The 22,185-nt window shown below is 34.0% G+C and overlaps 1 protein-coding gene across 1 annotated transcript in view; it reads left to right on the top strand.

The window, feature by feature from the left end:
- The window catches only part of LOC136029355 (protein bark beetle-like), a 141,743-nt gene that overhangs the window by 96,589 nt on the left and 22,969 nt on the right, over positions 1 to 22,185 (top strand). Inside the window, exons 16-19 of the mRNA XM_065707660.1 lie at positions 1,341 to 1,598; positions 3,905 to 4,167; positions 10,242 to 10,453; positions 18,550 to 18,711. Coding sequence (XP_065563732.1) covers positions 1,341 to 1,598; positions 3,905 to 4,167; positions 10,242 to 10,453; positions 18,550 to 18,711 — 895 coding nt within the window. The remainder of the gene's footprint in view (positions 1 to 1,340; positions 1,599 to 3,904; positions 4,168 to 10,241; positions 10,454 to 18,549; positions 18,712 to 22,185) is intronic.

Below are 22,185 nucleotides of genomic sequence, written 5' to 3'. Positions count from 1 at the left end.
AGATAATTTTTTTTAAATCACGTTTTTGAACTTTTGATAACTATGGACTGTTTTACCTTTTGGCCCTATTAAGGGCTCAATATGGAATTTGTTCCAGAAATAATTATTGAATTATAGAAGAACATAACAAAAAGCACCTAGTGATGTATTCACTTTCATCCTAGCTAAATTTTGTTGTAAACTACAAATTTACCAAACTTTTGTCAGTATTATATGGAGATTTAACTGTTGCTTTTCTTGTGACCTGTTTGTTAATGATAATATATGGGATATGGAACTTTAAAAGAAGAAAAATCACCAAACTCCAAATAAGTGTTGTGTTATCCAGTGGCACCAATTGGACGAAAACGAAGTGTGAAGCATCCGCCCCCTAGATTATTTTGTCCCCTGGCCTATATGCCATCGCAGTATGTAACATTTGTATTGCTTCATAAAAAAGTTTATCCACGCAACCTTTATTTAAAGTCGGTTGTTTGCAAGATTTGAGGCTCTTTCCTTTGAGTCCAGGGATAATTGCGAGGTTAAGATTGTATTTCTAGTCCTTTGTTTGTTATTATTTGTTCTCCAGATTTTCTTCTTTTTTCCGATGATTTTTGCTGGAGTACATTCCCCCCCCCCCCTCGACCCTCGTTTAAATCAACCCTGTTCAGCTCCATCTATTTAAATTAGCTGAGTGACAATTGAGCTCTACCGGGGTTGAGTTAAGCTCGAGTTGAGTTGAACGAGGATTGAGTTAAATGGGTCAAGTTAAGCGAGGGTTAAGATGGACGGATCTCCCAACCCCTTAAATTTTAGAAAGTATAGGTATATTTTTTCTTATCCTCATTTAAAGAAGTGAAAAAAATCCTTGCCCTTCCCCTAAATTTTCGTAAATTTCCGCTTGTGAAGATACAAAAATTCATGTTAAGGTTTGATTTCCACCATAGAATGACACTGTATGGGCTCTCTCACTTTGGTTTTGTTTTATTTTCATTTTATTGTAAAATATCTTGTTGATTTAGCTGCACACTTTCCTAAGAGCTTGATGGCTAACCATTTTTTTGTATTTTCTTCTTCAGTTATTTATTCAAGTAAATTGAATTGGAATTTGAAAAAAAAAATCATAAATGCCAATTTTGATGGAAATCTAAAGCCATACAGAAATGTGTATTTGTCGTGATTTGATATAGGATTGTCACCTGATCATTTAAATGACTCTCTAAAGGATTACTGAACATTTACTGTTAATATTCATCAGATTTCAGAAGAAAATCACCAAGTTTGATCAGATTATCAAGTCTTTTGGGGATGGTTTCTAACAGAGTTTTTCTTATCAGCCCTATTTATGACATTTTTCTTAGGATCTCTGGGAATCTGGGCCATGGACTGAATATGCTTATTTTAAATGGTGAGTCTCGTGACAACGACGTCAGCTCTTTCCAACCCCTAAAACAGAGCCATCTACCAGTAGAGGCTTTTGGTTTGCTTGACGCCTGTGACCCTGCAAAGAGGATTTTCATTGAGGAAAGAGTGATGTTATATTTCCGGTATAAAAACACGCCATCTGATTGTGTGAAGATATTTGAAACAAAAACTGGCTATCGCTCGATCGGCTTCAGGTAAATTGTGACTTTGTCATATCTATGCTATTTTGTCACAATGACATCTTGTCAGTTGGATATTTTTACATTTATCTTAATGCAGCATTTCATTTTTCATACTTTATGGACCTAGTATTTTTAACAGTGGGATGAAGGGATGTGCCTTCCTCAATGTTTGAGCTAAGGGGAAAATGACTAACCAAGTGTGTCGAAAATGAGGGGCGCAAAATGATTGGGTTTTACATAAAAAAGATATAAAACTAATCTAAGCTATAAATGCATAAATGGAAAAAGTCGGTCAGTTGTGGAACGATTTAAAAAAAAAAATCTATAAGTAAAGTGCAATCCATTTTGCGCCCCTTGTTTTTCCTTATATTCATAGGTTTTGCGAGAATAAAAATTCCACTTTTCAGTCTATTTATAAAAAGAGTTAAACGAAAACAATTTTATTATTCTTGATTCCAATCTTTGACTATATAAAAAAAAGAAAATCAAACCTAAGGTACCACAGCCATAGGTACGTGTTCTTATCGCTGCGCTATCAAATTTTTTAGAATAATGATTGTTTTATACTTTTTGCTTTGGTTAATCATCCGTTTATGTAGTTTATTTATGCAAGAAGGCGAAATTTTGACGTTATGTTAACGCTGTCATCAAAAGTGCATATACTAATAAAATTTGGTATAGGATAAACCAACAAACAAAAAACGGTACAAAGGCCGGTGAGTTAAGGAAAACGATTTAAAATTAGAAAAGAGAGAGATACAGAATCAGAAAGATTCCAACGATTTTTTTTCGGTGTGTTGACGCTTTCTCCATTCTGATGCACAATAATTACTGTTGCAGCTCTGGGGGGGGGGGGGAACTAACCCCTCCTCGAAGGAACTGCACGGTCCCTTCTCCTCCTACACTATAATTGTCTTGGCAGTAAGGGGCCCGGGGTGCAATTCTAGCTACTGCAAGGTCAGGTAACCTGTGCCTGTAAAAAGCGCCCGACAGCTGAAGCAGAGATTTGACGCCGCGTGTATCATAAGCGGCTCTCGAGTATATTTGTTTTTATTCTTTATTCCTCCTCGTGAATTTGTCTCTTCCTGTCGCTTGTTTTTCCTCGTCAATCCCGGCTTCCAAGTACAAACGCTTTTCCCTAATTAAAATAATTGCTCACTATTATAAGTTTATTACGGAAATCAAGTAGTCAAAGTAATATTTGGTCACGCTCAATCGATGGAGGATGACAAAGTACTAAAAATTGCTTTTTTGGCAATCTAAGTCAAGACAAACAATAATAGGGACGTTCTCCAATGGAATATGGAAAAAATAGTTTGTGCTACGACGATTTATAAAAAATAAAACAAATATTTCAGAGTGAAACTCACTAAGAAAAACAGGAGTTTCATTTTTGGTGACGTTGCGCAAGACCTATTGAGCAACAGGATCAATGTTTCTTTGGTAGATAACATACAGAGTTTTACTGCTGATGATGAACACTGTATATGTTTTCGAAATATCCAGTTAAATAATTTTATATCTATTCACTGTCAATAAAAAGGTTTCATCCCTATTTTGAACTGTTTTACTTTTATGTTTCTTTGGAAGCACAAAATCAGGAAAAAAACCTAAATCTGTCTTAAAATCTCCAGCTCCAATCATCATGTTCAATATTAGTTTTAAGAGCTGCCATTAAGATAATACCCTGTAATTATTTCAGTAATTTTGCAGAATAGCGGCTCTCCAGAAGGAGGCATTCTAGAACAAAAAGAGAGCCATTTTTAGATTCCTAATTTTATGTTCTTTTTTATGGTAAAAACGGCATTAGACCGTCATAGTCTATATCAAGCTCTTGGCTATATACAAACCTAACATAAAACTTTAAAATGGTACCATTAGATTTTTTTTCAACTTAATAGATGTTACCCTAACAATGCACCACCTTCCTCTGATGGGCACATATATAGCCCTAACCTAATAATATATATTTGTTTGTTGTTCTTTCTATTGATTGACCCATTGTAAAATCGGTTATGCTGTGTAATCTTTAGATATCCAGTTTAACTTTGGTGATTGTGCTGAATATTGGAAAAAAATACTATTTTAAATTAGTTAAAAATTTGATAGTAACAGGAGGAAATATGATAATCTGTGTTGCATATTATAAAGGAGGAACTCCATTGTTTTCTTGTTTTTTTTTGTTATTTTTTTAGTTTGATTGTCTATATATCCTAAGGCTATATCTGGGACTATCGTGGTAGGGGCGTCATGGTATAAGTTTTTTTTAATAACATAAAAAAATGATTGTTAATTAAATTTCCTTTTACTTCTAATAGATTATTGCAATTCAGTTTTGTCAACGACACAGATCACGAAAATATGACTGAACTCGATAATATTGGTTTATATAATGGAGATATATACAACCTCACTAGTACAGTCATAACACGTCTGATGGCAAAAAATTTAACCAAAGAAAACATATTTTGGAAATCAGATTTATCTAGTCTGAGTGTTCGAGTTCATACAACTGGCGGAAGTAATCTGCATGGTTTTATTGCCGAAATTCTGGCCCTACCCGTTGCATCTTTTGATATGGGTAATATATAACTTTTTTATTCGCTTAATTTTCAATTTTTGAGAAACTTAGGCCATTTTTGTCTGAAGATATCCTATAAGTTACCAACTGAAAAAAAAAAAATTAAACTAGCTTTATTTTAGTTTATCAGAATTTGGATTTTCATTACAACTCAACTTGGATTCTACATAAACTTTCTGAGATCTGGGAAATACTTTTAAGCCCCATTTTTCCTCCCCCCTTTTTTTGTTTTTCTTTTTTTTTAAATTGACTTGGGCTATGTTTTTATGTTTAGTGTCATTAGAGTCTTGTAACCAATTGCAGTATTGCTCTGCGTCTTCTCGTTCTGCTTCTTCTCGGAGACGAATTTGTTTTTCTCTCATTAGTTTCGTTAGCGTTAGTTATTATTAATTATTAATTATTAATTTAGCGTTAGTTTCTTTATTTTATTTTTGTCCTTTGAGATACCTGGATCAACTGAAAAACTTGCTGTTACTCCTCAATCCAAATCTATTCAAAGGCTTCCTTTTCACATCTTCCCAAGAAGTTCGCATTTCTCTTAAAACTTTTCTTACGGCAGCTCCCCACCCCATTCTGCTACGATCTACTTTCCGTTAGTAACATGACCAAAAATTTATAATATATTTTAAGTATGCTCAATTGATATAGTAGCAATTATTTTGATAGTTCTTTTTTCATTTAAATGAAATAGCATAAACAAGATCAGGGAATGCAATAAACAAGATAAACAAGATAGAATGCAACCTATTTGGTTTAATCTTTTGAGGTGGGGTTGATGCATGTGATGAAAATAGCTGCAATTGTTTGATCAGTTGCTAATTTAATGGTGTTTGATTCTCATGACATATTCACCATATTGTGATGTTCATAACTAAAATTCTAGTTCGAATCCAAATACCATCGTTCTTCATCATTTTGGTTAAAATTATCTAACGAAATGAGAAAATTTGCCTTATTTTTGAAAATAAGGGGAAACACCCTCTAAAAATCATGGAATCTTAACAAAAATCATACCATCAGATTCAGCGTATCAGAGAACCCTACTGCAGAAGTTACAAGCTCCTATCTACAAAAATGTGGAATTTCTTTTTCCAATGCTCCGTTCTTTACGCTAAAGTTATTTTTTCTATCTTAAAAAGTAGATTTGAGAGACAGAGTCAAACTTTAGCGTAAATAGTGGGGCGTTGAGGAGGGAACAGCCCCTTTCATATACGGATTAATTTCTGTTCGTCATAAGTTTTGATGTCGCTCCTTACTTTCAGTTAAAAAACTTGTTTTTTTTTATTTAATATAAAGTAAGATCCAAAAGTCCCGGGATGCAAAACAGCAAATGGTACCTATTTACACATATAAAATTTATCTGTTCTAGACTATTCTAAAAACACTTCAGTGCAAATTTTTTCTTTCTATTTCAGTGTTTATTAAGGTGTTTCTGCTTCTTTTTTAGTATCCTATTGGATCTTAAAACCTAAAGCCTCTTTATTTCTTGTTAAAAACAATGCATTTTCAAAGGCTCTATTTCAAAAATTTTATTTTTCTATTTTATATAAAGTAAGATCCAAAAGTCTCGGGATGCACAACAGCAAATGGTACCTATTTACACATATGAAATTTATCCGTTCTAGACTATTCTAAAAACACTTCAGTGCGGATTTTTCTTTTCTATTCCAGTGTTTAGTAAGTTGTTTCTGCTTCTTTTTTAGCATCCTATTGGATCTTAAAACCTAAAGCCTCTTTATTCCTTGTTAAAAACAATGCATTTTCAAAGGCTCTATTTCAAAAATTTTATTTTTCTATTTTATATAAAGTAAGATCCAAAAGTCTCGGGATGCACAACAGCAAATAGTACCTATTTACACATATGAAATTTATCCGTTCTAGACTATTCTAAAAACACTTCAGTGCGGATTTTTCTTTTCTATTCCAGTGTTTAGTAAGTTGTTTCTGCTTCTTTTTTAGCATCCTTTTGGATCTTAAAACCTAAAACCTCTTTATTCCTTGTTAAAAACAATACATTTTCAAAGGCTCTATTTCAAAAACTTTTTTTTTTTGTTTTATATAAAGTAAGATCCAAAAGTCTCGGGATGCCAAACAGCAAATGGTACCTATTTACACATATAAATTTATCCGTTCTAGACTATTCTAAAAACACTTCAGTGCGGATTTTTCTTTTCTATTCCAGTGTTTAGTAAGTTGTTTCTGCTTCTTTTTTAGCATCCTATTGGATCTTAAAACCTAAAGCCTCTTTATTCCTTGTTAAAAACAATACATTTTCAAAGGCTCTATTTCAAAAACTTTTTTTTTTTTTGTTTTATATAAAGTAAGATCCAAAAGTCTCGGGATGCCAAACAGCAAATGGTACCTATTTACACATATAAATTTATCCGTTCTAGACTATTCTAAAAACACTTCAGTGCGGATTTTTCTTTTCTATTCCAGTGTTTAGTAAGTTGTTTCTGCTTCTTTTTTAGCATCCAATTGGATCTTAAAACCTAAAGCCTCTTTATTCCTTGTTAAAAACAATACATTTTCAAAGGCTCTATTTCAAAAACTTTTTTTTTTGTTTTATATAAAGTAAGATCCAAAAGTCTCGGGATGCCAAACAGCAAATGGTACCTATTTACACATATAAATTTATCCGTTCTAGACTATTCTAAAAACACTTTAGTGCGGATTTTTCTTTTCTATTCCAGTGTTTAGTAAGTTGTTTCTGCTTCTTTTTTAGCATCCTATTGGATCTTAAAACCTAAAGCCTCTTTATTCCTTGTTAAAAACAATACATTTTCAAAGGCTCTATTTCAAAAACTTTTTTTTTTTTATATAAAGTAAGATCCAAAAGTCTCGGGATGCCAAACAGCAAATGGTACCTATTTACACATATAAATTTATCCGTTCTAGACTATTCTAAAAACACTTCAGTGCGGATTTTTCTTTTCTATTCCAGTGTTTAGTAAGTTGTTTCTGCTTCTTTTTTAGCATCCTATTGGATCTTAAAACCTAAAGCCTCTTTATTTCTTGTTAAAAACAATGCATTTTCAAAGGCTCTATTTCAAAAACTTTTTTTTTTTTTTATATATAAAGTAAGATCCAAAAGTCTCGGGATGCCAAACAGCAAATGGTACCTATTTACACATATAAATTTATCCGTTCTAGACTATTCTAAAAACACTTCAGTGCGGATTTTTCTTTTCTATTCCAGTGTTTAGTAAGTTGTTTCTGCTTCTTTTTTAGCATCCTATTGGATCTTAAAACCTAAAGCCTCTTTATTCCTTGTTAAAAACAATGCATTTTCAAAGGCTCTATTTCAAAAACTTTTTTTTTTGTTTTATATAAAGTAAGATCCAAAAGTCGCGGGATGCCAAACAGCAAATGGTACCTATTTACACATATAAATTTATCCGTTCTAGACTATTCTAAAAACACTTCAGTGCGGATTTTTCTTTTCTATTCCAGTGTTTAGTAAGTTGTTTCTGCTTCTTTTTTAGCATCCTATTGGATCTTAAAACCTAAAGCCTCTTTATTCCTTGTTAAAAACAATACATTTTCAAAGGCTCTATTTCAAAAACTTTTTTTTTTTATATAAAGTAAGATCCAAAAGTCTCGGGATGCCAAACAGCAAATGGTACCTATTTACACATATAAATTTATCCGTTCTAGACTATTCTAAAAACACTTCAGTGCGGATTTTTCTTTTCTATTCCAGTGTTTAGTAAGTTGTTTCTGCTTTCTTTTTTAGCATCCTATTGGATCTTAAAACCTAAAGCCTCTTTATTCCTTGTTAAAAACAATACATTTTCAAAGGCTCTATTTCAAAAACTTTTTTTTTTGTTTTATATAAAGTAAGATCCAAAAGTCTCGGGATGCCAAACAGCAAATGGTACCTATTTACACATATAAAATTTATCTGTTCTAGACTATTCTAAAAACACTTCAGTGCAATTTTTTTCTTTCTATTTCAGTGTTTATTAAGGTGTTTCTGCTTCTTTTTTAGTATCCTATTGGATCTTAAAACCTAAAGCCTCTTTATTTCTTGTTAAAAACAATGCATTTTCAAAGGCTCTATTTCAAAAATTTTATTTTTCTATTTTATATAAAGTAAGATCCAAAAGTCTCGGGATGCACAACAGCAAATGGTACCTATTTACACATATGAAATTTATCCGTTCTAGACTATTCTAAAAACACTTCAGTGCGGATTTTTCTTTTCTATTCCAGTGTTTAGTAAGTTGTTTCTGCTTCTTTTTTAGCATCCTATTGGATCTTAAAACCTAAAGCCTCTTTATTTCTTGTTAAAAACAATGCATTTTCAAAGGCTCTATTTCAAAAATTTTATTTTTCTATTTAATATAAAGTAAGATCCAAAAGTCCCGGGATGCAAAACAGCAAATAGTACCTATTCACACATATAAAATTTATCTGTTCTAGACTATTCTAAAAACACTTCAGTGCAAATTTTTTCTTTCTATTTCAGTGTTTATTAAGGTGTTTCTGCTTCTTTTTTAGTATCCTATTGGATCTTAAAACCTAAAGCCTCTTTATTTCTTGTTAAAAACAATGCATTTTCAAAGGCTCTATTTCAAAAATTTTATTTTTCTATTTTATATAAAGTAAGATCCAAAAGTCCCGGGATGCAAAACAGCAAATAGTACCTATTTACACATATAAAATTTATCTGTTCTAGACTATTCTAAAAACACTTCAGTGCAAATTTTTTCTTTCTATTTCAGTGTTTATTAAGGTGTTTCTGCTTCTTTTTTAGTATCCTATTGGATCTTAAAACCTAAAGCCTCTTTATTTCTTGTTATGCAAGAAACAATGCATTTTCAAAGGCTCTATTTCAAAAACTTTTTTTTTTTGTTTTATATAAAGTAAGATCCAAAAGTCTCGGGATGCACAACAGCAATGGTACCTATTTACACATATGAAATTTATCCGTTCTAGACTATTCTAAAAACACTTCAGTGCGGATTTTTCTTTTCTATTCCAGTGTTTAGTAAGTTGTTTCTGCTTCTTTTTTAGCATCCTATTGGATCTTAAAACCTAAAGCCTGTTTATTTCTTGTTAAAAACAATGCATTTTCAAAGGCTCTATTTCAAAAACTTTTTTTTGTTTTATATAAAGTAAGATCCAAAAGTCTCGGGATGCCAAACAGCAAATAGTACCTATTGATGCATATAAAACATATCTGTTCTAGACTATTCTAAAAACACTTCAGTGCGGATTTTTCTTTTCTATTCCAGTGTTTAGTAAGTTGTTTCTGCTTCTTTTTTAGCATCCTATTGGATCTTAAAACCTAAAGCCTCTTTATTTCTTGTTAAAAACAATGCATTTTCAAAGGCTCTATTTCATTTTTAGAAAAAACATGAAAACGCCATAGGTACTGGGAACTCGAATTCCTTGTAATTCTATTGGCACAATTTTTTTTTCTTTTTTTTCCTTGTCAAGTCTCCTGAAAGACTTAGTATCTGATTTTAATTGGGATATTTAATAATAATTGACTTAATTACGTAAGTTAATTGTTATTGATTTAATTGTGTAATCGAAGAGAGAAAGAGATATTACTGTCCTTGGTTTACGTGTTAAAAAGTTGTTTAATTTCATTGGTTTGTTTTTCTTGACACCAATCCTTGCATATTCTTAGACACATCACACTATTCCTTCAGTATCTGTCAGTAAGGGAAGTCAAATAGCCCTGCATTTTAACACGTGTTGTATTTGTCGTTGATTCATATTTAAATTTATTGCCAGTAAAGAGAACGCAGAACCTGATGGGTTTACAAGTTTTTGAGAAAAAAAGGTGACAATTTTGAGTCGACATTTTCTATAGGTAAATCTTATGCAATAAACAATTAATAATAATAAACAATTGTTTAGATATCATATTTATTCATATTTTTTCACTTGGTTATTCATATATTTTGTATTATACTTTAGTTCATACTTTTTGTAGTTTATTCATATATTATTTATATTTTTATTTTGTTCTCTATTTTTTATTGAAAATTATGATTTACATTTGTTTATTTATAATTGTTAAGATTTTATGTGTAATTTATTTTCTATATCAATTTCAGACAGAGATATGCGTCATAATATATCCTATTCATATTTCCATGACAATCAATTAGGCGCGATTCGCTTATCCAGTGCAGGAGAAGTATCTCCTGCTATAACCATGGAGTGGAATAGATTTGAATCTAACGGGAGACATATATGGGGAAATTTCTCCACCACAAACGCTGCTTTACATTTAGATGTCAGCAACATGGATGAACTCATATTCAAGGTAAGTTTTAAATCATTTTCATATCTTGTGAAAATTAAAAGGTTTGTTTTTTGGGCACTGGCAAGAATCAATATACCATCCGGCAAGTTTTAATGTGAAACTGGAAGAAACTGTAACATTCTAGGAACAGTAGAAAAGGATGATACTTTTTTAACATTTCATGTGGAAAATGAACTTTTCAAAAAGTCATGCCAAAGAGACTGCTTTTACCCAATATATCTGCCACAATAAAGTTAATCTTTTAATCAAGAAAAAATCCCCCATGTTTCTGACCACTTCCACTTGAACGCTTGATTTTGTTTTGGGGGGATTTTGTAAAAAAGATAATTTCTTTAATTCAAGTTTTTCCCACAGTGCAAATAATTTTGTGATTACGAAATAATTCTTTAAGATTCTGATCAATCCCGCTGGAATATTTGATTTTTTGTTATTGTGTGAATTTATGAGAAAGAGGATGCTTTTATTCAACAATTTTCCAACAATGAAGCTAATGTTACGACTACAAAATAATCCCCTATGATCGTAATCAGTTCCACTTCCTGAAACTGCCCCAAAACAATTGTTGTTCAATATGTCAAGCATATTTTTCACTATATTCACCGCATATCTTTTCAAAAAAGTAGTCAACTATTCTCAAGCTATTTTCACAATCGGTCGTAGATTGACAATATTGCAACTATTGCAACTCTGTGCTACTCCTAGATATTTTGATATTTACTTCAAGAGACCTAGTTAATGGTTTGTATCTTATGGCTGCAAGTCTAATCTTATGGCTGCAAAAACTTCCCTATGTTTCTAATCAGCTATACAAGAATATTTAGCTTTTTCTCTTTTGTTGGTTCAACGTTATTGTCTTCTTTTCAAAAAGGTCAGCTAATTAAGAAATCTGTGGAATAGGTTCTTGTGCAAACTTTTTTGATGCAAGTTTTAATTTTAATTTAATTAATTTTAAGCTTTAATTTAAAACTTATTTAAATTGAATTTAAATTAAAACAAGAGCTAAGAGCTCATATGGCACTTGTGACGAGGCCGGAAGAGCCAAGAGCTCATATTGCATAAGCTCTGGCAAAATTCTAAGCATCAATAGATTTATTTAAAAGGAGAATCAGAGGCTTAATGTCGGTCTGGATTTAAAATAAAAGCTCTGAGACAGGAGGTCCCTCTAAATATCAAAATTGATTAAAATCCGATCACCCCTTCGTAAGTTAAAATTGCCTCATTTTTTCTAATTTTTCCTCTCCCTTCAGCCCCAGATAGTCGAATCGGGGAAAACGACTTTATCATGTTAATTTATGCAGGACCTTGACACGTCTACCAATTTCCATCGTCCTAGCACGTCCAGAAACACCAAACTCGCCAAAGCATTGGATACCCCCTAAATCCCCCAAAGAGAGCGGATTCAGTCTGGTTACGTACGACATTTGCTCATTCTTCCCTCCAAGTTTCATCCCGATCTCTTCACTCTAAGCGTTTTCCAAGATTTCCGATTTCCCCTTCCAACTCCCCCAACGTCACCAGATCTGGTTGGGATTTAAAATAAGAGCTCTGAGACGAGGATTCCTTCTAAATATAAAATTTCTTTAAGAACCGGTCACCCGTTCTTAAGTTAAAAATACCTCAATTTTTCTTTTTTTTTCTGAATTAACACCTCCTCCCAACTCTCCCAAAGAGAGTAGATCTGTTACAATTATGTCAGTCACATATCTAGAACTTTTTCTTATTCTTCTCATCAAGTTTCACCCCGATCTCTCCACTCTATGCGTCTCCCAAGATTTCCGGTTTCCAAGATTTCTGTTTCCTCTCCAATCCCCATGTCCTCGGATCCGATTCGAATTGAAAATAGAGGATCTGAGACATAAAATCTTTCTATATATATACAGTTTTATTAAGATCTGATCACCCATTTGTAAGGTAAAGATACCTCAATTTTCACGTTTTCCAAGATTTCCAGTTTCCCCATCTAACTCACCTCAATGTCACCAAATCTGGTTGGGATTTAGAAAAAGAGCCCTGAAGCACAAGATCCTTCTAAATATCAAGTTTCATTAAGGTCAGATCACCCGTTCGTAAGTTACATATACCTCTATTTTTCTGATTTTTCCGAATTATTCCCTCCCCCCCTCTTCCCCAAAGAGATCAAATCCGGTCTGGTTATGTCACCCATGTATCGTGGACTTGTGTTTGTTCTTCCCACCAAGTTTCATCCTGATCCCTCAACTCTAAGTCTTTTCCAAGATTTCCAGTTCCCCCAGCCGCAACTCCCCCAATGACACTGGATCTGGTCGGGACTTAAAATGAGAGATTTGAGTTACGAGATCCTTCTAAATATGAAATTTCATTAAGATCTGATCACTCCTTCGTAAGTTATACCTCATATTTTCTAATTTTTCATAATTAATCCTCCCCCAAAAAGAGCGGATCTGTTCCGGCTATTTCAATCATGTATCTAGGACTTGTGCTTATTTTTCCCACCAAGTTTCATCCTCATCCCTCAACGCTAAGCGTTTCCATGATTTTAGGTTTCCCCTCCAACCCCTCCAAGTGTTACCAGATCCGGTCGGGATTTAAAATAACAGCTCTGAGACACAATATCCTTCTAAATATCAAATTTCATTAAGATCTGATTTTCTGTTAGTAAGATAAAAATATCTCATTTTTTCTAATTTTTCCGAATTAACCGTCCCCCCACTCTCCCCCCCCAGTTGGTCGAATCGGGGAAATAAAGTATTTCTTATTTAAATTGGTCTGGTCCCTAATGCGTCTGCCAAATTTCATCGTCCTAGCTTATCTGGAAGGGCCTAAACTAGCTAAACTGGGACAGACAGACTAACAGAATTTGCGATCGATATATGCCACTTGGTTAATACCAACTGCCATAAAAATGATGAAAACAATTGTCTAAAATGCACTTTAAAAAAAAATTCTAAATGTCTAAATTCAAAAGTTTAAAAACAATCTGCCAAGTTGTTTTGCTCATAAGTGCCGACAGTTTTGGAATTTGTCACAGTAAGTGGAAAAAAATGCATTTAGTTTACAAATTACTTTTCAGACCTTTCAGTTCCCTTTAAAACATAGGTTTTTGATAAGCCTACAGCTGTAATTTGCGATGACATAAAAAGATAATTTAATTATTGGATTTTTTTTTACAACTATGTATTTTTGAGCCTGAGAGATTTTAAGGGAAGAACAGTGTGGTTTTAGAAAAGGTAGAGGATATGTCGACCAAGTCTTCACTCTTAGGTTAATAATTGAGAAGTCCCTTCGTTGTTAAACACCTTTGCTCCTCAGTTTTATCGATTATGAGCAAGCATTTTCTGATAAATAACTTGGGTTATATGATTTGTGAGGAAGAATTAGCGACAGTACTAAAAGGAGTAAAAAATAATTCTGAAGATTATGAATATGATTTTTGAAAAGGGGGAAGTACCTAATGATTTTAGGAAAACCTTAATTAAACCACTGTATAAGAAAGTTGACAAGAGTGAGTGTCGTAATTATCGAGGCATTAGTCTGATCTCTGTAGGTAGCAAATTACTTAGTAATATGATACTTTTTAGACTGAGAGATGCTGTAGACAAAGTTTTAAGGAAGAACAGTACGGTTTTAGAAAAGGTAGAGGATGTGTCGACCACGTTTTCACTCTTAGGTTAATAATTGAGAAGTACCTTCGTTGTCAAACACCTTTGTTCCTCATTTTTATCGATTATGAGCAAGCTTTCGATTCTGTTGATAGAAGAGCGTCAGCAAAGGTCTTATCCTTATATAGTATACCAGAAAAATACATTAAAGTGATTTTTGCTGTATACGAGAATAACACTGCTGTGGTTAAGTAAGGAAATGAGGTTAGCAACTGGTTTTATATTAAATCAGGAGTTACTCAGGATTATGTTCTATCCCCCTTTATATGGATCATTTTGATGGACTTCGTCTTATGGGGCACAGGAAAGGCAATTGGAGACCACGGAATCAAATGGGGAGGAAAAACGCTCCTGGACTTAGACTATGCTGATGATTTAAGCATATTAGATGAAAGTATGAGCAAAATGAATGAATTTTTAGAGGTTTTACGAGTTCAGGGTGCTGGAATAGGCTTGAAAGTTAATGTGAAGAAGACTAAGTCACTAAATCTAGGAATAAGTGAAGATGAAAAGGTGACGTTGGGTTACGAAAAGATTGATCAGGTTGGCAGCTTCACTGACCTTGGTAGTATTTTTAGTAAAGACGGTGGGAGCAGTGAAGATGTTAAAAGTAGAATAGCTAAGGCTCAGGGTGTTTTTTCACAGTTAATGAAAAGTTTGGAAGAATATAAAGACAAGTCTGCAAACCAAGATTAGACTATTGGAAGCTACAGTGATGACAGTGGTCAAATATGGCTCTGAAGCATGGGCGCTCCGAAAAGCATATGAAAATTTACTAGATGTTTTCCAGAGAAATTGCCTGCGGATTGTTCTGGGTACCCGGCTGACTGACCGTATTTCAAGCTGTAGGTTTACGAAAAATTTGGTCCAATCCCGCTTTCTAGGGCTATAATGAAAGAAAGGTTGAAATTGCTAGGCCACGTTCTGCGAATGAAGAATTGCAGATTGCCGAAGATTGTCCTTTTTGGCCAACCGTCTGGGGGTACACGAAAAGCAGGTCGTCCTTGTCTGGTTTGGGAGGATGTCATAAATAAAGATTTAAAGAAATGGGAACTTCCTGGGAGGTTGTAAAGAGGGACGCCTTGAATAGATTAGGTTGGAGGAGGAGCGTGTGTAGCTTTGTTGGCCTCAGGCGGCTAGGTGCTGCAGTGAGTTATTAGTAGTAGTAGTAGTAGTAGCATATATATATATATATATATATATATATATATATATATATATATATATATATATATATATAAATACATAAACTTCAATAAAGATGAATGCTTCTGTCTCTGCCTGCTTTTGGTGAACATGCCTCGCCCGACGTCCTTTGAGCATTTGAGCTGTAAACAGGACTATACATGACACTTACCGTAGTGAATGTCAAGCTCTGAATATATTGGAGAACGACCAACACCGGGATAACTTCATCAATGACACGTGCAACACATCAACTCTAAGTCAAATTATTGCATTGTTTGCTATCATGTTGACAACTTGCTTGCATTCAACTCCTAACTAATTATGTGAGAAATACAAATCGCAAATGGCCGAGGATATACTCCATCGAATACGGTTAGAGAAGTCAGATATGACCTTGGATTTTACAGCAGAAAATTATAACTGCATCTTAGTTATGATTGAAGATTTGTGCTTAAGCATGACAAACAAACTTCTCAAGCATTTGGGAATGCCTTCACCTAATCGTACTGCTGCTATTTCTACATAGGTAGAATTGGATCGTGAACGGAGTTACAACACGATCGATCTATTGTCATATGTACAAACAAATATTTCTAAGTCAACGTCTGAACAAAAAAGCATTTATGATCAGATAACGCATTGTGTCGATAACCAAGTTGGAGAAATCTTTCTTGGATGCGCCAGGAGGTACTGGTAAAACGTTTCTAATAGGATTGATTCTGGCATCAATTCGATCCAAAAATGACATAGCGTTGGCCCTTGCGTCGTCCGGAAAACTGCAACATTGCTGCCTGGTGGAAGAACTGCTCTTTCCGTTTTAAAATTGCCTCTGAATATGCAATCTACAGAAACTCCCTCGTCCAACATTTCCAACGCTTCTGGGATGGGTAAAGTATTGCAGCAATGCAAACTTATTGTTTGGGACAAGTGCAAAATGGTACATAAAAATCCCTCAAGACTCTCGAGCGATCATTGCAAGATTTGCGAGGACATTCCAAACCCTTTGGTAATACATTAATATTGCTTGCAGGAGATTTAAGGCAAACATTGCCTGTTATTCCTAGATCGACACCTGCGGACGAAATGAGGGACGAAATTAATGCTTGCCTGAAAAATTCTAATTCATGGGCACACCGTAAAGACATTAAAGTTAACTGTATAAGTGTCCGATTGCAAAACGATCGCTCTGATGAAATATTGTCAGATCAATTGCTGGCAATTGAAAACGGAACGCACCCAGTTGAATCAAGTTCAGGACGTACACAACTGCCTCCTAAAGTCTGTAATTTAGTGTCGTAAAAAATTGTTTTGGTTGAAAAGGTATATCCAAATATTCTAACCAACTATAAAAATCATAATTGGCTGAGTGAACAAGTGATTCTCGCAGCCAAGAACAAAGACGTTTACGAAATCAACAATATTATTCTAACCAAGATTAAGGACCAGGCAGTCATTTACAAGTCAGTCGACACAGTTCTGGAATCAAATGAAGCGGTTAACTATCCACCAGAATTTTTGAATTCGCTGGATGTCCCAGAGTTTCCACCGTACGTGCTACAACTAAATATGGGCGTACCAATAATCGTGTTGTGAAATATTAACCCACCCAAGTTTTGCAACGGCACGCGACTTAACGTAGTGATCATAGAAAAATGCGGTTACGGATTGTTTTTCCCATGGAAATTTATATGTTGCATGTTCAAGAGTCGGTAAAACCTTATAATCTATTTATATGCATAGACAATGTTGTATACCCGCAAGTTTTACGCAGTCAAAAATTAGTACCTTGCATACGTTTTGCTGGGGTGTGCAGCGCTTCAGCAACGCGTGGCAGGGGTGTTACCACGTGTTGCTGAGGCGCGCATCGCCACAGGAACACGTGGCGGGGTCATTCCACGTGCCGAATGACTAGCTGACATCCCTCGTGTTTCTAGGGCGCGCAGCGCCACAGCAACGCGAGGTAGGGGGTGGGGCTATGGGGGACTAGTTGACACTCAGGTGATGTTTGACTATCTCCACACGAGAATTACAAGAATTACAATCACAGCTAAAACCAATAAATTAATTTAGTTGCGATCTGGACGGGCTCATTTAAAAAAAATTTTGGTGGTTTTTTATGTTCTTTATTTCTTTGGCGACAGCCTGGTTTATGTACATACTCCGACATAAAAATCAACCTTTTTTGTTTAATAAATCTCTTTAGAAGGATGGCTCTTTACTATTTATTTCTCTGCACAGAAAATCTATTTTTACTTATTCAAGCTGAAAAGGATTCGATACCTTAAAAGTCATTTTGCAAGCCTCAACGTTGGCTGACTGTCTCAAAGGCAAAGGGTACATTAACGAATTCTCCTAGTGGACTATCTATCATTGAAACCTATGAGAATTTTTGATTTGATTCTGAAATTTGAGTGAAAGACAATGGAATTCTGTCGAAAAGTTTTCGGTTGCACCACAAAAAAATTCGAAGAGCTGTCAAATCGATCAAATGACATTCCTTTTGAGGTTATTAGGGGCATTTTTCTAGCAGGTATATTAGAAAGTATACTAATAAAGAACATACATAACCAGGTATACCGTTGATTTTTGAATTGAAAAGGGAAGGTTAGGTTAGGTTTTAGAGACAACCCTTCCTTGAATTTTAAACAGAAAATTCTGCTCCGATATATTGAAAAAAAAATTACACTTTCTAATGATACAAGTTTCTTTAAAACTAAATATATCTATCTCCAGCACAAAACAAGAGAAGCTACAAGCTTTTTCTTAGACTTCTGGGGAAATAGATGTCGGCTTTTAGTTTTCTGCCATTTATTCGGATCGCTTATTCAAAAAATTTACAAGTTATGGCAAGACCACCCAATTAATTCTAAATAGTTTGGCCACAGAAACTAAAAGAGTTTTTAATGGACGAGATAGGCTGATTGTTTATGGTATTGAATCCCCTTAAGGTATGCCGAGTTGATTTATACTCGGCTCCAATCCTAGTTTCTTTTCTAGTTAAAAATACCAAAGAATGGCATGACTTAGTATTTTTCGTCTACATTTTAGGGAATTCTTTCGCAAAAATTGCATTTTTAACGTCTTCTTCCGATCCTGTCGCTCTATTTTTTTAATTTTTATTAGGAATACTTTTTATTTTTTATAGGAAAAGTTTTCTCTACTGTGTTTTTTTTTCTAATAGAAACTATTACAGATAAAGAAAGGCAGTTCATCAAAACACAAATATCCAATAATAATTGTTTTTTAATAATATAATTTTTCTTGTTGCAGCATAACCTTGTCCAAGGAAACCAAGGAGGTCTTCATATTCAGGCAGATTCAAGTGGAGCACCTATGTCCCTTCGAGCAAGGCTTTATAATAATGCTTTTGAGAAAAATGAAAAATTTGAAGCTCTATTACTGAAAGGAAGACAGCAATCGCCAAGCCAACAAGTGAGTACCAATGCACCATTTCTAATTTGTTGTTTATCTTTGTGCTGTTTCAAACAGTGTTTTTGTAAGAGATTTTATTTTATCAAAACAACGAGAAGTTAACCAGGGGCACAGTTTGCTATGGGGCATGGGGGCAACTGCCCCTCCCAGACCTCGGTTTTCCCCCTTCCAGCTAAGAATTAGTTTCTTCCAAAATTCGGCCGAAATTAATATAAACCTGCCTAATTCAAGCATCAACAGAAACAGATAAGTTTTTTTTTTTATTTTAGATTTATCTTTATAGTATATAAAGCACCTTTATAGCACTTTACTAAATAGTACCTTTATGGTACCAAATGGCTTACTTTTTAGTTTTAATGTCGTTATCACTTGATTTGGAAAAATTGGCTCCAACTTTGCCTCCCCCCCTTCCAGAATTTTGTTTAAATTGCACCACTGAAGTTGATGTGGCTTTTCTTGAATAGAGAAGCCAGATTGACGTTAATTCTGGTTCACAGGGGGAAATAGTGTAGACCTTCTGAATACTTTAGAGCTTCTATTGGTATAGTGTCAATATTTTTTGAAGATATGATTCTGTAATAAAAGCCTCTCATTAGGCTCTTGAAATAGTTTAACTCCTGTTGTACATTTATATTTGACATCTTTATATCTATTTCCCTTAGTTCCTAAATTATTACTCTTACGCTGTTTTTAAAACCAGCATGTATATGTGTTTTGAATTTCTTCAACATCCCCCTTGCTCAATATTTCCTGAAAAATTTACCTTAATGCCCTAAGCCTTTTTAGAAACCCGAGATAAAACTTGCCCTCCTTCACCAATAACAAACCCTATATGTAAACACAACTTACCGTCCTTGCTCAAGTTCTATATGGCTCATGTCATCCCTAGAGACATAATTCTTTGGCCTTTAAATTGTTTTGAAGACAATGGCTGTCTCAAATTTTGATCGCATATCTTTGGGGACAGGGTATCTAAAAAGTGTGTGGAAGGGGGTTGATTACCCTCTGCCTTTTTGCTTTTAAAATGAGCACTAGAACTTTTAATTCCTAACTGGATGAGTCCCATCCGAAGTTTCTATGAAGTAATCCTTCCATATGAAGTGGCTTGGGGAAACAAAATACCAAACAAACACAACTTAGAAACAATAAGGACATTTTTCCAAGACAGTGAAATTCAATTCAGTGAATATTGCGTCCCTATGTCCAAGGGCCGTCTTCAGCAAACCCCATATATATATATATATATATTTATATATATATATATATATATATATATATATATATATATATATATATATATATATATATATATATCATGAAAAGAGAAATCACCAATGCTACAGCACAAACACAAAAAAAAAAAAAAAAAAAAAAAAAAAAAAAAAAAAAAAAAAAAAAAAAAAAAAAAAAAAAAAAAAAAAAAAAAAAAAAAAAAGAGACAGAAGGAGAAAAGGAAGACTGTTTTCCTAAATTAGTGATTAATATAGACCAGCACTTGAATGAGGCCTTAACCCTACTCATCCATACAATCACATAGGTCAAACAGCATAGCCACACACAATCAACCATAAAGAATAATCCATGGACAGGCAGTCATGTCGTCAATAAGTATAAGTCGTCATTTACCAAACCATAGAAAAAATAATATAGACAAATAATTCAGAGGCAACACCCAACATAAGGGCTCATCAGGAGAATACACTGGCCAAACAGTCTACTGTTTGGGTTAACTATTTTCACTGTATTTTTTGTAAATGTTTAAATATATGATAATTATACTTGCATTTAGAGACATGGTCAAAAGAAAGCCTATGGATACAATCAATAATTTAATTATTGAACAGAAAATTATGGCGTAATGCTGTTGAAGTTATGGCATAAACTTGAACGGGTTCAAAAGAGCTGCATAAAACAGTTCTGAATTCCAATTTCGACTCTTAGATGTGAGTTCAAAATAGCTTACAAAACCAGGCCTTCTAACAATGATGTGTGTTATCAAGTTCATTAAAATTTGACGATCATGAAGGGTTAAAAAGCACTAAGCTTATAGTGTTCTTTGCCCTTTTTTATGTTTGCCTTTTTAAGGTCTGGTTTTTAGTATCTACTGGTTGGCTTACTGTTTTAGCCATTATTGACTATATTTTCTATATTACTGATTTTTTTTTTTTTTTTTTTTTTTTTTTTTTTTTTTTTTTTTTTTTTTTTTTTTTTTTTTTTTTTTTTTTTAAACATCTTTTTCCTCCTTCATCAATGTAGATTCTTATTAGAGTGTTTGAGTAGAAATCATTGGAATGCAAATCAACAAAAGAATTTTTCGACTGATTGGCGCGTTTTTATAAAGGAAAAAAGCTGTGGATTGCAAGAAGCGCATGAGGACCTCTTCGGGAATAATGCACGTTAAGCCTTATTAAACTTAGATCTTCTCACACAGGCAGGCGGATAAGACGGCAACGGTGCCTTCTCTGACGGCCTTTTAAGCACTTTGAACCAAAGATCTTTACCGTACAACCTTGAAAGCACAGAATTCTTCAGATATAACATTCAAGTGTCACTCTCTGGCGTCAATGTCTTCTAATTCCAAGATGAACGAACACGAAACATAATAGGGTAAGCTGCCTCACCCTCCATAATACCATCAACTATTTTTAAGTTTGTCACTCACAAGTGACTGTTTCGTGTCTTCCAGATATTTGTGATCTTGTGTTCCAGGTATTTGTGGTCTTGTCTTTCCGGCACACGTCAAGGACACATCTGAGATTGCTACTCTAAAATCGCTTTATCTACTTTTCCAGCTGATTAGTTTACGCCCATAAGTAGCATCTGTACATCAGCAAGGAGAGACTGCTGCTGTTAAAGCTTCCGAGTTTTATTTTTAGGCAGTACGCTGCGCCTCTGCATGCGTTTCTCAACCAGGGTTGCCAATCATAGCAGCTTATCACAATTTCTTGCGATTTTTTAAACCACCAAAAAATTAAATCACTAAATAAGCACATAAATCACTAGATTATTGAAGAAAATCACTAAATCAACAAGAAAACCAATAAAATCTAGCAATCTTTTTTTCACCGGGTGGGAACCCTGTCCTTAACGTGTCAAAGGTGTTTCCAGTACAAGCAATGCGTGTGGTAATTTTAGACACAGGGTCTTCATCAGATTTAGTCATACTGTGTAGGTATTTTAAGTTTCCAACCACCTCCTCCCAACCTCCCAATTTGAATTTTCCTAACATCCTATTAGTTCCGAATCACCTCTTAAGGCGAAACCTTAGGAGGGTCTTAACAAGGCTACAGAAGACTTGCTTGTTCTTCACGCTAGTTGAAAGTCCAGCTTGTCCGGCTGTGTTTGAGATTTAGGTGACACTTCTTTGCAAATTTTCTCTAAGATGAAATATGATAAATCTGTAAATTCGTCGGCAGAATCCCCGTCAATGAGAGTAAGGCTTTATTTCAGTCCAATTCCAATTTCATTTGGACA

The sequence above is a fragment of the Artemia franciscana genome, chromosome 7 (genome assembly GCF_032884065.1).
Source record: "Artemia franciscana chromosome 7, ASM3288406v1, whole genome shotgun sequence".
Classification (NCBI taxonomy): domain Eukaryota; kingdom Metazoa; phylum Arthropoda; class Branchiopoda; order Anostraca; family Artemiidae; genus Artemia; species Artemia franciscana.
The sequence above is the reverse complement of the archived record's forward strand: the minus strand, read 5'-3'. Positions and strand labels throughout refer to the sequence as shown.